Here is an 18,498-nt window from a genome sequence, read left to right on the forward strand (position 1 = left end):
AGACAGGGTAAGGGGCAGGCAAGGGGCTTTTTAAACTTATTAAACACATTTCCATTTTTTCAAATACATGTATTAGAATTCTACAGACTTCATTTGAAGCAAGGATTTAGGGATCAAAAGGTTGACAACCATTAACCTAGATTAAGAATGTGAATCTTTAGAAATCAACTATATATTATTCCATTTTATTCATTTTCTCTTATCTGTGCTTATTCTTATTTATGCTTAGAATAATTATATTTCCTCTCTATTTGCTTATCTAAATCTAAATCAATACTGTTAGCTTTAATATTATTTGAGAGGTGTTTTCCAAGTATCCCTCAAATTATAATTTCTAAGAAATATGTCATCTCTATCATATATACGCATATAGCTATGAGATATGACATTTGGTTGGATGCAGTGGCTCACACCTGTAATCTCAGCACTTTGGGAGGCCAGGGTGGAGGATCGCTTGAGGCCAGGAGTTGGAGACCAGCTTGGGCAACATAGCAAGACCCCGTCTCTACAAAAAATGAAAAAATTAGCCGGGCACAGTGGCACAGGCCTATAGTCCTAGCTACTTGGGAGGCTGAGGCAGGAGGGTCACTTGAGCCCAGGAGTTTGAAGCTGCAGTGAGCAATGATTGCACCACTGTACTCGAGAGCCTGTCTCCAAATTAAAAAAGGTAAGACATTTGAGGGTTCTGCTATTAAGCATAAATAATAAGATATTAAATATGTGTTACCATATAAATGACTGGTGGAATTGAGCTATGTGTTCTTAGCCACTACTCATGGTTTACTTATTTGGAGTGATTATATAATTTATAGAATGCTTATAGGAGGGCTGTGAGGTATTTGAAAGAATGAATTATTTATGCTTTTGGTTAAAAAATAAAATAAGATAAAAAGAGCCAACAGGCCTAGTGATATAGTAGTATTACTCAAGGCAAATAGAAACTGGACCATGGACTAGGTCACAACAATAATAATCTGTGGCAAATAAAGAAAGATTCTCACTATGACTTTCCCTCCTTATAGCTGTGTATTTCTTCTAAGTACAGATTGATGTAAATTGCTACTTGTCGTTGATAAGAATTACTGATTCTAAAATAAACAATAGATTGTTCAACAATGCACTTCCTAATATTTCCTATTACTTCAGTGAAAAAAATAGAAGGAATTTTTGGCAGTATGTGAATTTCTCTGTATTTTTATTGGCTACTTACAAAATCTGAAAAAAAGATCCTTAATCCTTTTTAAATGACCCTATCAATTCATATATTTAGCATAATTTACCAACATTTCCAAACTCAGCATGGAAAAGCCATCAACATGGCACTAGGTCATGGGTTCTGAATGAAGCCGTCAGCAAGGATTAATAAACTGTGACAGCTGCCCAAAAGCTTTCATTCTTTTTATTTAAACATCAGATTGCAAGCTGAAATTCAGCGAAATCCTTGTTGAAACTTGCCCAGCTAACATGGAAGAAGTCAGAACTGAGAACAGATGACAGCAGTAGTTATTGTAAACTCAGTCCATAGCAATAAATTCTAAAATTTACATTTACATAGATAGCAATTTCTAGAGAATTTCGGTAATAGCATACAAACTATTTCTGTCATTTGTTTAAACAATTCTTTTTGGTTTTTGTTTCTTTAAGGGATAGGGTCTTGCTATGTATGTTGCCTAGGCTTGATCCAAACACCTAGACTCAAGCAATCCTCCCACCTCAGACTCCCAATCAGCTGGGACTACAGATGTATGTGTCCATGCTCAGCTTGTTTAAACAATTCTTAATCATGATATTTTAAAAATTAGACTGATAAAACTAAATTATTTAGCTCTAATTTCTATGCTTAATACATTATTTAATTTTTCTCCTACTATTATATTAGTCCTTTCTCTCTCTCATACTGCAATTTAAAAGTGACTTTAGTTAGACTATGGTTATAGTCTATTTTTGGGTCAATTTTCCTGGGAATTATTTCTCAGAGAAAACTAGACTATATTATATGACTAAACAGACTGTATTTATAATATACTAAATATATACTGTATGACTAAACAGACTATATATTGTTGTTGGATATTTTGGGGTACAAATATAATATACACACATCAACATAAAGGTGAAACTGACTCACGAAATAGTTACCAACTATAATTTCCTAAACAATGCATTTATGCAGATATCGAGGTATAATAATTAACCCATTGGGCTAGGGATTTACTATTTTTAAGTATATTTAAAATATATAAGATTTCCTAGTGGTTGAATATCAGCACCAGAAATTTATCAATTTAGTATACATGTCAAATAGCTAGTAAATCTTTTGAGCTTACCCCTTTTTCAATATTCCCAGTTTGACATAGTGTCCCCTCAGCTGCTGGAATACTGTTGGTGACACAGCGGTTGCTTTTGCTGAGGCACCAGAGCTCTCTGCACACTTCCTAGGAAAGAAGGCAAAAGCAAGTTGATCAGAAATAGAGACTAAAATCACGTCCAATTTTTCCTAAAATACACTCACTCATAGTCATTCAGCACTACTTTAAAAAGAGCTGCCAGTTCTCTTGCTACTGCTGAAGCAACAGAGATGAGGATTCTGGAGGAGATTCTTATGGAAGATGGGTTACCCATTTTGCAGAATCATTTAGACATTTGTTTTTATAATTCTTATCTTAGTGGGTAAAGTGTAACTTAGCTTTTAATATTGATTAGGATTTTTTTTTTACAATAGCGTAAAATTTCACTAATATAGTGAATTTTCAATAGTGAAATTTTGAAATATTGAAATTTCGATAGTGAAATTTCAAAAATTTCACTAATATAGAGGAATAGGGATAAATAATAAATACATAGAAAGAAAATATATGTTTATTATACTCAAGAATATACAATAGCACAAACTTACCAATTACTAACAAAGTGATGCCAGGTGAATGATTTCCTAGACCTACTATAATACTCAAATAAAGACAATTTTAAAATAGAAAAAAGAAGAAAGATCATGGGAACGGATTGAAATATTTGAACTTAAAGAAATGTGAAGTATATTTTGGAGTAATTTATAAAGTCCATTTATGCCTAAGAACAATATAGCAATGTTATTTTCAGTCCATCAGTGTAGCCTACCTCCATGAAAGGGAACCTTGGTTTTGAATGAATGCTGCCTTTATGGCATGTTTTGAATGTTGTTTGGAGTTGTCTTATCTCCTTTATTACAATTTTTCACTATCCTACCTCAACACTGAAGAATTACAACACTTATTCTATTATTGAATAATATTTTGTTCATACTATATTTATCTATTAGATTCTAAAATAAACTGTTCAATATTATCCCTAAGTGTTTCAACTAACAGCCACCAAAAAACTTACTGTTGAAGAAAATACTCAAAATTTTCAGTTTCTTTTTATATATCATCACCAACCAGCATCATTACTGATGTTACAAGTTTTAAATTTAAACTAGAACTATTTAGTTTATTATATGTACTTATAATAAAAATATTACAATATAAAAATGCAAAAATAAATCCATACGTAACATTTAATCCCTTTGCTTTTATTCCCCAGCTGATCTTTTAATTCTCAAAACATAATTATAAGTACTTTTATCACATTAACACAATTCAGAAATAAAGTAGTAAGATACTGAAATAACTAATTAACAAGTCCTACAAGTAGAAACCCCCCAGAATATAACAAACTGAGGGGATTTCTTTTTACCCTTCATTAGGGTGCCCCCCACCAAGCAGAGAGGAGATGTATAATGTCTATTAGGCTTTAAAATACTTAAAATACTTAAAAATTTTAGGCTTAAAATACTTAAAAATTTTAAACTCTATTTGGAGAATTAGTGAACGAGAAGAGAAATAAAACATTATAAAAGTAGGTACTGTGGATCATAATATAAACATAAAACTCTCCTGTTTTTATAAACCAATTTATTACAGAATCCACTTTAATTTTTTTCAAAGTTTTAGTATCTGTTTTAAGAGTTTATATTATTTTATTCTTCTTTTTCTATAGAAGATTTTTTTAAGTTTATGTTCCTAAGTATATTCTTTTAGTTTAATATTTAAAAAGCAGTAGGAATAACATTTAAGGGTTTAAAATATTGTCTCATGTATCACAAATCTACACAAATTCTAAGAAAAATGTGTTTACAAAAACAGAGAAGCATTAATAGAGATTAATACAGAGATTATAAAAACTTTTTATCTATAGTCCTGGATAATATTCCTGATCTTAATTAGGTTAAAAATCTTACTTTAGACAAAAGTAAAAGAAGCCTGAAGTTTACTTTAGACAGAACTATTCAATCAAAATTCTATCACTGAAAAGGACAATATCTATAAACATCTATCAGGAAAACATATTATTTAGCCAGGTTACAAAAACTTTCTTTCCCAAAATCACTGTGAAAATCTCTATCCAAAATAGCAAGTGCTCAAAATACTTTTTTTTCAAAGCCTTAATCTTAAGATTAACAGAGCCCTCTTAACTTTTAAAGAATTACGCATTTTCAAAGTTAGATTCACACTTCTAACAGGATTTTGTTACCTTGGTGGGCCTCCAGGGATTTGAATTTTGCTAGGGCATTAACTTCTCACAGATCACTGTTTAAAGTATGGGACTAGAAATCTATGTTGGGAAACACTCTCAAGATGTTAAACTAGTCAAAGAGAAGGCTCTGAAGAGTTTTAAAACAGATTTTGCATTGGAATCTCAACTTGAATAAGAAAGATGAAAAGATTTTGATATCCAATTTAGAAAGATTTTGCAAGAGTATATTTAAAAAAGGATACTCTCTTGAAAGATAAAAAGCAAGAAAATTTCATTTCATGCCAATAATCAACACATAAACTCCCTAAAAGAATTTGATAATAATTTCACACTTTCAGAAATATCCTTCTTTCTCTAAACTGCTGAATCCTAGAACATGGATGATGCTTGCATAGGTACAGCAGTTTCATTTACACATTTATTAATATATTTGTTGCTGAATAAGCAATCTAAGGTGGGTTCCAACCTCTAATAAAGTTAAAGGCATGGTGAAATTTTTACCTCGTGAAAAATTTGTATAGTAACTATCATAGAAGGCAGATTAATTTCCCTAAGTAAAATATAGAAGTGATGGGGTATAGTTAGTAAGAGGGAATGATGATTTTTTCTTTTTCTGTTTCTTTTCTTTTTTCTTTTGACTAGATAGTAGCTTAGCTCTAGAGGAGCAATTCTCTTTCACATACTTATGATTCCTGATAGGAGAAGGTAAAATTTATTAAGATTAGTTTCATGACCTCTATGAACTAATAAATCATCATCTGTGTGTTAGGGTTCCTTCTATAATCCTAAATTTCATTTTGGGAAAACTCTCTAGGGGAAATTTGGATCTTTGTGCTTGCCCTTTAGTTTAAGGAAGGAGAGAAAAGTTATCAACAGTCCCCACTAAGGGACATTTCTGTGACATGACACTGAAAATTTGAAATATATTCTCTAATTTTATGAGGTAAATTTCTAATCAATTAGGATTGCCTGGCAATACAAAAATAACAGTATTTTCCTCCACTCATTCAAGGATATTCACTGAGAATCTATTATGCACCAGGAATTATGTTAGTGTTATAAAAAATAATACTATCACTTAGAATTCATGGGAACTTGACAGAACAAGGTAGAGTATAGTTAGACATGTACCTCAAATGCAATGGATTGGTATTCTATGATAAAGTTTTTAATATTGTATGGCAAAATTGGAAGAATGATGTCAATGTGGTCAGGTTTTTTCATAAAAATGAAATATTTTATTTTAACGGCTGTCCTTAAGTTTTGTTCTTTTTACTTTGTTGATGTTACTATAGACTGTAACACTCCCACAGGCAGAGTCTGTGTGCTTATGGCAGTCTTTATAAAATGTTCCCTCTTGGCACAATTATAATTTTGCATCCCTATCTTGGTCTGCTAGTTTTGTGAGGGAAATTTTTCTTGCCTATAAATGTCTGAAAGTTTGTGAACAACTCACTGTCCAAGTAAAATAGTCAATGTTTACTTAGATATATTTATGTGTTTACCAGTGCCTTTAATGATAATTGCTTCTTATATCCTACCACTACCTTCTGAATTTAATTTCTTTTTTTATTTTTCACATACATCCTTTAGTAGTTAATTTAACCAGGGATTCTTTTACTTATTTTTCTGAAAATATCTTTATTTTATCCTCATTTTTGAATGCTATTTAAATTGAAGATACAATTCTAGGTTAACATTTATCTTATCACAGCATTTGAAGGTATTCAGTTCATTTTTATAAGACCTCTATTGAGGCTGATGAAAATTACTTGTAAATATAACAGCTGTTATATATTATTATAGTCTTCCCAGTTGCTTTCAAGTTTCTCGTTGTCTTTACTAAAAGTATAGTTTCATCACTGTATCTAAGTATTCTTTTTATTTATCTACTTGAGATTTATGCTGAGAATTTGTACCTTTCCTTGATTCCAAAAAATTATCAGTTATTATTTCTTTTAATGTGCCTCTTTCCTGTTCTTTCTATTCTTTCTTCTAGAACTTCTCTTCAATGCATAGTGGACCTTCTCAATCTAACCACCAGGTCTCTTAACCTCTCTTTTTCTCTTGGAGTGCTCATATTCCTACTTGTCAACTTCATAGTGGATGGTTTTCTCATATTGTTTGTTATTTTGTATTCAAGCTTATCTTCAGTGAACATTTTTTCTTTGAGCATCCACTGCCTTCTAAGTTGTAGAAGTATAGATACCTACATTTGTTTCTATTATACATCTCAAGGTTTTCACTAAACCAGTTTTCATGTTGATTTATTTGGTCAGCACCATGTAGACTATATAAAGTTTTACTTTGTTCTTATGTAGGGTACAATTCTAGGGCTTAAATTTCTTATGGGAGCCATTTTTTCCACTAAAACATTCACATAGTTAAATCTGTGCTGGCATTTGTTCCCAGTATTCCAATCTGCTGATCCTTTGTAGCCTTAAACCCTGTGGCTTGTGATGCTTCTTTCTTAGAGATGTTGGGTTTTGAGGCCATTTGCCTCCAATAGAGACGACTTTCCTAAAAATTAAGAACTGGATCCAGGCTTTAGCTTCTTATCAATTAACTTTTTTAATAAAACACAAAAGGAATATATCTTCATAGCTTCATCATCTACCCTCATGATTTTAATAGAAAGCTTAGTGTTTTGAAAATGAAGCCACTAAGCCATCTACCATGTCCAATAAAAAAGGCCTTTCTGAAGGACTTTCCATTTTTTCTGAGTCTTTATATAATGCTACAGACTTTCTCTTTAACTTTGAAAAAGCCTGCCTGATAGCTTCAAATCATTAATATACTAGAAAACAATCACATATGAAAGAACAAGACATATATTACACTGGTGTCAGCTTCCAATTTGTGAATTGTTCCTGTGTTTCTTCTTATCACATAAATACCTGTTATAGCTAAATGGATAAATTTAATTATTTTTTTAGTTTTATTTTACCTAGTGTTTTTGTTTTCATACCTGAAGAAGTGATTGTATTTATTGTCTGTCATATTTTTGAAACTAAAACTGTTTTCCTAGACTTTAGAAAGTTAATTTTATAAATGGGAAAAAAATATGCATGTTAACCTAGAAGAGAAGCCAGTTCAACCATGAACAAAAGCTAGAGGGGAGCAGATTTTAGTTCAATATATAGAAAAACAGTCCAAAGGTCAGATCTGAACAATGAGGAACTAAAACTGAAATCCCACCACTGTAGATATAATTAGCACACACTTCATGACCACTTAGCAGTGATGCTGTAGGCAAGAAGAAAAGAAAAAAACTAATACTTTTCAGGATATACTATTAACTACTGTGCTAGGCATACTCATATTTGTATTGCATTTAATAATTATGTCAATCTTCTTAGAAAGTGTGGGAAATTTTAGGATCAGAAAAGTTTAGCAATTTGTTTCAATTCTAACTAAATCTAGATTTGAATCAGCTCTGCTTGATATCAATGCCCAAGATATCTCCATACAATTAAGCTACTTTCCCATTTCTTTTAAAAATGTATCAGAATTGAATATCATCTCTTGTCAATTAAGGCTAATTAGTAAAGGTTTCTTGTATTCTAATATAATATACAATCTCACTAAATAATCATAGTACTCTTTTATCCTTTACTTTTATTTTAAAGTACAACATCTCCAAATTATAACTATTATATACTAATGCATAACATTCACTCAATATATGAGCTTAAGTATCAATTTACATATTATTATTATTGAAACTTCTGAACATATCACCACTTGTGTTTGGATTTTAAGAAGATAGCGTTAGCATATTTCACAGAAGTATTTCACAGTCTTCCAAGAAACAAGACATTTAAAAATATCCCTACTTATTTAAAATTTTAATATCAACTCCCACATTTCTAGTGTATTTGATTTTTCAGATGAATGACCCTATTTGCAAACATTAACAATAGTTAAAAATATTAGCAAACATAAGTGGTAATAAAGATACATTTAGAAAATGACCATGAATATACATAAATTAAAAATAAATGGAAAAAAAACAAATAAAAAAAGAAAATAGAGTTTTATAGTAATTAATATAAAATAGTTTACCTTATGTGTAGAAAATAACTCTGGAAAGAAGTGAACTAAGGCTTTTTTGATCAGAATAGAATAACTGATTATTTTACAAAGACCTTTTCAGTACAATAAAAGATATTAAAATTTATCTTTCCTAATGTTTCCATTCTTTTTAAGTAATTATATTATGTTAAAACAGACTAAAAAAATGGGAAGAGAAGCCCTTTAATATACCTAAGAAAATTAAAATTAGTAGTTTACACAAGGGGGGAAGTGACATTATAGAAGTACAAAGTCATTTTATAATTACTATATCATTAATTAAAGAAGTATATGAAGAGAAAGTGGTGTCTTTATTGCTAGATGGCTTTTGGGTTTTTAAAAAAATTTTTAAACAACTTTAGAGACCAAGAAAGAGATATGTACACATTTTCTGTCCTTGGGAAACCCTAAACCCTATGCCACATTGAGTCCTTGATTCTGAACATGAAACATTCCCTTTGTCCTCATTACCCTACCAGTAGCACCTCTCAGCAGCTGTTTGCAATAAAGGATCATGACGGTAAAGGGAGAGAGCAGAGCACGGAAGGTCAGGACGGAGCATCAATGATTAGAAAGGTTACTTATCATTTAATCACACAAAGGAAAATTGAAAACCAACATATGGTGACCTTATGGCCTGGTTCCAGGTGTTTAGTAGCCATCTGCAGAAAGAAGGATAATGTGCCCTTATTTCTGCCTTAAATAGTTTAATCTTGTTATGTGGGTAATTTAAGTGCAAGAGATGCTAGAAAGGCAAAAGACAAACAAACAACTCCTAATCTAGAAATTCAACTTATATAACTAATCACAAATTTGAAGGGGTGTACAAAATGATTAAATGGTTAAAAAAATGAAATCTCTAAGAAGCAAATGTGGTAAAACTACTGATATTGAAGGATACAAGTGATTACAGACCCAAGATTTTGGCTTGAAGTTTAGAAAAAATAAAAATCAAATCAACTTCTTGTTAGGTATATGCCTGACAAATACATACATACATATATATATATATATATATTTGCACTCCAAAAGAATATTGAGTTGCTAAAATACATCCACCCCTTTTATTCCCTAAGTCCATATCACACCAAACTGTAGAATATTTATACCACCTTAAAATCTTCAAGGAAAGTAATTCTATAATCTTTCTCAATTTAGCATTCCAATATTTAATAACTTAAAATTCTTCCTAATATTTAATCTACTACCTTCCAGCTGTAAAAATTAAAACTACTTGGGTTTTTTTATGCTCTTGGTAGGAAAGGAGAACAATTTGTTACCAGCAATCAAACTATAATAAGTGTTCCACAACCAGAAGATGGGCTGAGGCCAACATTTAGCTTTCTTTTTTATAGGTTACTCACACTCATTTTCTTTAAACTTCTCTTTTATGTACTTCTCTGCATTTCATTACTATCCTCTCCTAAGCTATCTGCAATCTTAAAAAGTGTTGCCAACAGTACCCTAAAAAGATTAGTAAAGTCAACATACTATCACATGAAAGAATGATTCTCACTGATAAAGCAATATTGACGTAAATCTTATTTAGTTGGTTGGATAAAATAATAAACAAAAGGGAGTAATCATGAAAACATTAAAAACTACAGTCTGAGAGACAAAATATGTCCATCTTTATTAAGTACTCTCCAGGAGGAGGATACTCTGATCAGAGATTTTGTTTCTAGCAGTTACCTTGACTGCAAAGAACTATCTTCAGGAAGATACAGTCTGATGACATTATTATTAAAGTTATTAATTAATATATTAATAATCTATACTATCCAATATCTTTATTCTATGCTTGACCAAATAACCTTTTTACTTTTTTTTTTTTTTGACCCAAAGTTTTGTTCTGTTGTCCCAGATACAGTGGGCAGTGTGCAGTGGGGTCATCGTAGCTCACTGCAACCTCAAACTCTGGGCTCAAGCAATCCTACCTCAGCCTCCCTCATAGCTGGGACTACTGGCACACACCATGATACCTAGTTAACTTTTCTATTTTTAGTAGAGATGGGGTCTTGCTCTTGCTTAAGCTGGTCTCAAACTCCTGAGCTCTAGCAATCCTCCCACCTCGGCCTCTCAGAGTGCTAGGATTACAGGCATGAGCCACTGTGTCTAGCCCCAAATAACTTTTGATAATAAATTGGTCTATTGGGCAGATTTTTTAGGTGAGAAAATATACAGATTTCAGTATTTTCAATGAATATAAACTGTGTGGCTATATTTCTTACCATAAATTAATAAATCCAAATATACATATATATTTACTCCTTTGGTCTTTTATTTCTAATATTAAATTCTAAAAACCTCTCATCACTTAAAGTTTGGAATAAATATGGTACCCAGTCATTTGTAGATTCTTCTTTCATTAATCATTTAATTGAGGTATGCAGAAGAGAAAATTTTCACGTTTGATAATCTATAAGTAAAATATAGCCCTTGCTACAAACACATTTCCCCTGGAAAGATTCAAAATTAACTAGAAGTCTTAAAGTTTTCAAAGCTATGTCATATTTTCTTTTTATAGGTTCTTTTATGTTTCTACCACAACACAGAGACTCTGCAATCTTAAGGTCAAAATTATGGAGCCCACACACCTTTATACATAAACACCTCCATTTACCTCATTAATGAGTTCTGGCACAGCACCCACTAGTATAAAGAGAATGAATTTACATATACTGAGAAAAGCAAGGGCATTGCTACATTGGAATATCATCAGTGGCAGAGCTGCTTTAGTACTATGTGTAGGGTATGTTTGGGGGGAAGAGAAATGGGAAAAGAGGAAGACACAGGTCACTTTACAAAAGCCTTTACTTTTATAGCATGGTTTTTCCAGAATTCATAATCAAATTTGTTTCCTAAGACATAATGTGCTTTAGAAATTCTGTGATTTTTTTTTTTTGTACATCAATAAACTCTATTGGTCACATTCATCAAAAACATTACAATAGTTTCTCACAACTTTTAAGATAAAAACCTAGAATCCTTAATATGGCCTATAAGGTCCAAAGTAGGACTTGGTTCCTACCTTCTCCTGTTTCATTTATGTGGTATTTGTTTTAGAGCATCAGCCACACTGGCCTCTGAGTTCTTCAAATACACAGCCTCCGGGTCTTCACAAAGTTCCTTTCTCCTACTATCTCTTCATCAGATAACTCTTCTCACCAACTATTTATCAAATATTTACTGAGTTCCTATTTGAGTGAGGCACTGAGCTACTCACTATACAAATATCCATAAACAAGTCAGGTGGAATCCTTCCCCTCTCAGAAATTACAGCCCTATCACAATTATCAGTCCATTTGTTCAATAAGTATTTATTGATCCCCTACCATGAACCAGGCATTATTCTAGGCACTGGCAATATAGTAGTGAACAAAACAGAAAAAATCTCTGTCCCCAAAGAAAATAGATTCTAGTGGAGAAGATAGCAATAAGCAAGATGAACAAGTAAAATACACAGTTTGCCAGAATGTGATAAATGTTAAGAGGAAAAAAATCAAGCAAATAAAACAATGGGAATTTTGTGTGGGGATGTGTGCATGTGCTCATGTACATGTACAATTTTAGGTAAGGTTGTCAGGAAGGCCTCATGTAGAAGATCACATTTAAATAATAATAATCCAATAAGATTTTAATAATTGCTTTGAAGGAAATAAACAGCATAATGCGAAAGACAGAAGAAGCCTTTTTATAGAAAACAATCAGACAGAGAGAGGCCTCTCTGAAGAGAAGCTGGCATTTGAGCTGAGACTGAGACTGAGACTGAACAGTGGGATTGAGGCAATGTTACCTTTGGAATATTTTAATATGCTCCTAAAAGTAGAAAAGGCTCAGATTCTCCTAAAGCAGTACCAGCATTATCAACTATACAAGAATGGTATCATGGATGACAGATATTCATAGAGGATATGAAAGCATTTACTGAAAGTCTGTCTGCCACATGCCAGGTAAATGAAAGGCACTTTGCTTGCCTGTCAGTCATATCCCATTATTATCTGAAGCTTACAATTTGGCTGCTGATCACTGAAAAAAAGTGTCTAAGACTGGGTACAATTTATCAATGAGGTCATAAGTAATAGTTTATGGTGAACATATTTTTTATTTAAAATATTCTTTTAACATTAATTGCCATGTGAGTTGTATTTAACTCATGCTAGTTTTGAGCCTGGAGTCTCATGAAGCATATGTAACTCACACATCTCTTTACTTTGCGCCCTGTAAACTAATTTTTAAGCTGCATATAACTCATGCACAGAAAACAATAAAAAATAACAAATTTTTTCATGAAATTAGAAAGGATTGTTTTGTTTTCGAAGTTTTATGCTATTTTTGTAATAAAACACTGTGGCCCCAGGAAAAAAATTTTTTCTAGTGTGGTAGTCAATGTGTTTAAAATATTCTGTTTGTGAAACCAAGTATTAGATCATGTGCTCCCATTTATGGTTCAGAATATAAGGTCTATTGATAAAACATTATTCAGTTCTACATTAAAATAAGCAATAACAATGTACAACACACTATTATATATTTATGTGCTCTTAAGTCCACATAAACAGTAACAAACTTAACAGATAAAAAAATTCTCCATAAATTAAGCAAAGCTATGTCTATAAAATTTCTCTGGTTTTATGATCTTAAATCTATCTGAAGATGAACAATCATCTCTTGATAGTTAACAGTAAATTATATACCAGATATTGTTTTTCTATACTAAACCATTAAGTATATTTGGAAATAATATTTGGAATATGATTTCAAAAGACATAATAAAGAAATAAAGAGCTAAGCCTGAAGCTCAGCCTTAAATTAATCTATGCTCTTCGGAAGCAGCCAAAAGATTATCCACAGCCCCTGAATTATATAGGCTCATTATTGTAACTTTCTTCCCAAATTTAAGCTTACTGTTATTACTGCAATATGTTTTTTGTTAATTCAGTTTTCATAATTCTCTTCTAATAAGTACAAGGAGACTAATGGAAAGTAGAAGAAAAGTGAGACAATAGATTCTACAGAGTTTTATAAGAAAGAGTTTGTTACTCCACTAGGCAAAGAAACATTTCTTGGATATACTGATACTGCTGTTTTATTTGTAATATATTTTTATCCAGGAATCATCCAAGTCCCCTTAGAAATCTACTAAAATAGCTAGGAGATATTCTTAGATGACCTAATTGGAATATAGCTTTGCACGCTGCTTGTATGTACTTGCATCTTACCTTTAAAAAGTTCTACCTCTTTATAGAAGGTAAAAGAAAATAAATTCACTGAAATCAAAGACTTGGGGTTTTAGACACCTGAGAATTTGTGACCCTCAAGAATAAGTTTAGAAAATGTCCCCTAATCACCTTTTTACCAAAAAAGACTCGGACAAGATGGGCAGTTTTGAGAAGATTTTTAGTAACAGACACTACCTGATGAAAACTGAGTTATTATCTTCTGAAACAAAATATATTTGGTACTTTTACCTTTTTTAACATAACTACTATACCTAGTAGAAAACAGAACTGACAGATATAGGCCTTTTTTATAAACCTTGGAATAGGTAAATTACATTCTGTATTTTTAATTTCCTAATTTGTAAAATATTATAAAATAATTATGATTTTTATTAATGTATTCTGAAGAATCTCAGGAAAAAGTTACTATGTAAATCCCAGAAATTATATATTATTTATAGATTACTACATTATACAACTATATTATTCTGCATCTTGTATAGTACTGTTTTGTTATTTGTATTTATAGCCATTACAATCTCCTCACAACTTCATCTGGAATTTAAGAACACACTGGAAATAAAAATAGATGATATACAAGGATAATAGTTGAAAATGTTGCCCTGAGTAAAATAAAATAGAAAAATTTTCACATAAATCCTCAAATGTAACTAACATCTATATTAATGAACCTACTCACTAAGAATTCAGGCAAGATTTTTCATAACTGCAGATGTAATCATTGGTAACCCAGCAATGAGTACGTGAAGACCAAAGTAGAAGAAATGGAAAGCTGATCACTGCTGTAATTATAGATCATTCTATAGATCTATTCTAGTTGTTTTAAAATGTTTCCTGACATCATTAGAGCTGTGCTAATTGAAAGAGGAATCATTTCTTGATTATTTAACCCCCAGATGTATTCCCTTCTGAAAAGGCCACGGTCTTCTCCTAAGCTTATAACAACTGTATTTAGTGTTTATCTCAGCATGCTCCATTCAGACAGCTATCTAAATCAGGGCTGGAGTGTTTTTCCCTTTAGCTATCACCTAAAATATGCCTTGCTTACCTGACTGGACTCTAACCTTCAAAGCCACGATTATTTACTGAAGTGGTATTTAGAATTGTTTAAAACCTTAGGGATTCAATAGATAAAACCCAGTGTGGGTTTAGATGTTACCAATTGTGTAAAACCAATTTTTCAGGCACAACTTCAAGAGGTGGGAGTGATTATAAAGATTCTATTATGACTCAATAAACCTTGCTAGCAACATATAGCACTTGTTAAAAAAAATATCATAAGCATTATCATATAGCACATGAGTCAGTCATTATTTTGCTGTAAATCAAAGTGAAAAGGGTTCATGATAAAATACATGGAACTGTATAGGTCTGTAAGATGCTAGTGTCTTTCCCCAAGTTTCCCAATTTTATTTTATATCTATTACAGAAGTCTTTGTAAACATATTAAGAATCTAAAAGCAGAATATGAAGAACATAATGGAAAATATAAAATCTTGTACTCTTTATATCATTTCAAATCAATTGGTCTGAACCAAATGAGATATACAAATACACTGAGGTGAATCAAGTCAACTTTTTATTAATTTCTTTAACCCTGTTTCTAACAGAAAAACTAAAATGTAGATTAACTATTTCATTTGCTAACAAAGAAATGAGAGACAGATAAGAATAATCTAACAGAAAATCTCTAATTAAATTTGATCATGGATTTCAACCTAGTTAGCTACAAGTATATACAAAGACTGTGATTAAAGTTTGACTCACTTTTTAAATGGATAAACAACCTAAGAACAAAAGAAACTAGAACCATACAGAAATAAGAGTAGAAGTCTCTTTACAGAGAAAAAGTAAAGGCCAAAATTTTACTCAGGGCTCTACATATTCAGATAATTACACACAATCTTTCTTTTGAAAAAATCACTTCCCTTTGTACTGTTCCCAAGAAGAATAACTGGTTCAGTAAGATGAGTATATTGTTTATTCTTAATTACTTTAAAACTTAATTCCTTTTATTGTTATTATTTTTAAAGGGATTTAAAGGACTATTTGCATAAAAATAGGAACGAACCCTTTAAACTTACTTTTTAAATCTGAATATTTCTGGCAAACAATTTGACATTTTAAAATCCTATTTTTTCATTCAGAATGCTTATATTGTGTTCCTACTATGCACGTGTCCCTATACCAGACATTAAAGTCTTTCTCTATGAAACTTAAAAGTTTTCTGATATAGACACTTTGTCATTTTTAGGCAGATGTGCAAACTAAATTACGATGCCAACATTTTTTTTTCCACAGCAATTTTTCTGTTTCATTATTTGGGTTAATGTCATCTTGTTCCCACTTGGTTGTTGTGTTGGAATGTGGGCAGTGGATGAAGCAACATGAAATGACTCAGTACCAGCAACTATGAATTAAAGTGAAGGCACCTAGCCAACGTAAAAATGCTCTTTAGCCCAATTATAAGAGTACCAGAAAGGAGGGTGGTGAGGGATTTTAAAACCGTAACATTTCAAAAGATAAAATAAAGTTGGCATCAGAAACTTAACATTTAAAGAATAAACATATTAGAAGTTATCAAATTCTACCTGCATCACTTATAAGAAATTTGAAACTTGCTTAATTTAGGATTATTCAAACATTTAGAAATAAATATTATACAAATAATAGAAAAAAGAACACTGTCAAAAGCTATATTTATATCAATGATGTTACTGGATGCAAAGTACGTTCTTCATAATTCCCTCTTAACATCTGTGTCTTGAAAGAACACATATAATTGACTAAACATAAGGATTAAGGCTTCTTACCCCATATTTACATTGGCGGGATGTTGCTCCATACTGGAAACGACATTGCTCATCAGCATCATACACCTGACCTGGGGCCACAGCTGGATAAAGAAAGTCACGCTTGGGAGGCTCATTATCAAGGCAAGTACCACGGCCTGAACTGTTCAACATAAAGGATCAAAGGAAATTAGGTACTCTATGGACTATTTCAGTCACAATTATGAAACCATGTGTTGAGTTCTTTGTTTTAATAATTTGGTGCATGAAAAACAATATTCTCCCAATAAATATATAATCACATGGCTTTAGTGAAACCTGAAGAACAGGTCCAAATAGTTTTTGCCAGCATCAAGACACAATAAAAGCATCTTAGACAACAATCTGAAAATGTTACATTGGCCTTTGATTTAAACTAATTTCTGAAGAAATCAAAACAAAAAATTTCATATTGCTCTAAGTTTCTTATTTGTTTTCTTTGAAAATATAACCACAGCTGGTAGTAGAATTAAAAACATTAAATACAGAAATTTTTAAAAAAATTATGGTCATAATCCTTAAAAATCTAATTTATATACTTTCAACCTTGGACAGAACAAAAGATGCTGTGGTAAGACACATCCATAGGTTCTTGAAATATTTCACTAATACACAGCTGAATGACAGATGAGGCCAAGGTCCAAAGTTTCCTTCTCAAGTATATTAGAAGTGTTTAGTCTCTCAAAAATTTCATATTTCATCTAGGGTCATCAGAATTGGAAAAGAGAATGTTCTGCTTTCTCTATAATTTCTGCTTTTCAAAGTATGTCTGCACTCAAACATAATATTTTAATTCAGTGGAACAAATAACATAAAGATCGCCAAAAGTCAGACAAAATACTTTAGTTTAAAGAGCTTTAAACTTTGCTCAATATAATTGTTCATTTTTATTTAGTCAGTGTGCATAAAATAGGACAGATGCTTTTATACTTTCATTTCACATGTGAGTAAGTTAGAATTTTTAAAGAATTCCTATGCCAACATTTAAAAATTTTTTCCAACATTCCTGTCCATTGTGCCAGCACTTGTGTTTTTTTTTCCCAAAATCTTTTCCATCCACTTTGCCAAAGGAAAATAATTTCACAAGTAGAAGTTCCTCAACTGTTATTTAGGACAGTACAAATTTTCATTTATAGATAAATAAGAAAGAACTATGCATACCAATGAGTTTCATATTCACTTGAAAGTTTATCATATTCCTAAAATGTAAAAGTCAATTTGTTACATAAAAATGCATATTTGCACAGCAGCATATTAATACCTTTTAAATACTGAACCATACATTCCTAAGGTAATGTAAATTCAAAGACCAAAGGAACAGAATATTGACTTTTTTATACCCTTCTCCTTTCATTTATGCCCTCTTGACTAATTTTTTAATCAATAAAAAATGTTTAAATGAAATATTAAATATGGCACTAACAGGTGGATTGGCTAGTATAATCACTTCAGGTGTCACTGCTCAAGGTATCTAACTAACAACCTTTTTTAAACCCAGCTATCCAGTTTTAATGACAGAACACTTTTCTTTTTATTGTACTTTTAGAAGTTGACATATATCTCAGCAAAAAAAAGAAGTATTTCTAGATGAATTTTGAAAATAGCAAGTACTTTTTATTTTATTGTATAAAATATCTTTAGCCTATATGGATAGGCAAACTTTAGGCAAATGTAATTCTACTAGTAAATTTGAAATTACATGTTAAAGTTAATGACAAAGAGGTAAGAATTGAATAGTATAATGGAAAAAGAAGACCTATTTTGATAGTATGGATATTGGGGAGACAACTGAATTA

The 18,498-nt window shown here is 31.3% G+C and overlaps 1 protein-coding gene across 1 annotated transcript in view; it reads right to left on the minus strand.

Moving 5' to 3' along the window:
- Window positions 1-18,498, minus strand: part of ADAMTS6 (ADAM metallopeptidase with thrombospondin type 1 motif 6) — a 292,439-nt gene that overhangs the window by 92,969 nt on the left and 180,972 nt on the right. The window contains exons 11-12 of the mRNA XM_012784073.3: window positions 16,685-16,826; window positions 2,328-2,435 (exon numbers count right to left, since the gene is read on the minus strand). Of these exons, the coding sequence (XP_012639527.2) occupies window positions 2,328-2,435; window positions 16,685-16,826 (250 nt within the window). The remainder of the gene's footprint in view (window positions 1-2,327; window positions 2,436-16,684; window positions 16,827-18,498) is intronic.

Source organism: Microcebus murinus, chromosome 11 (assembly GCF_040939455.1).
Source record: "Microcebus murinus isolate Inina chromosome 11, M.murinus_Inina_mat1.0, whole genome shotgun sequence".
Taxonomy (NCBI): Eukaryota; Metazoa; Chordata; class Mammalia; order Primates; family Cheirogaleidae; genus Microcebus; species Microcebus murinus.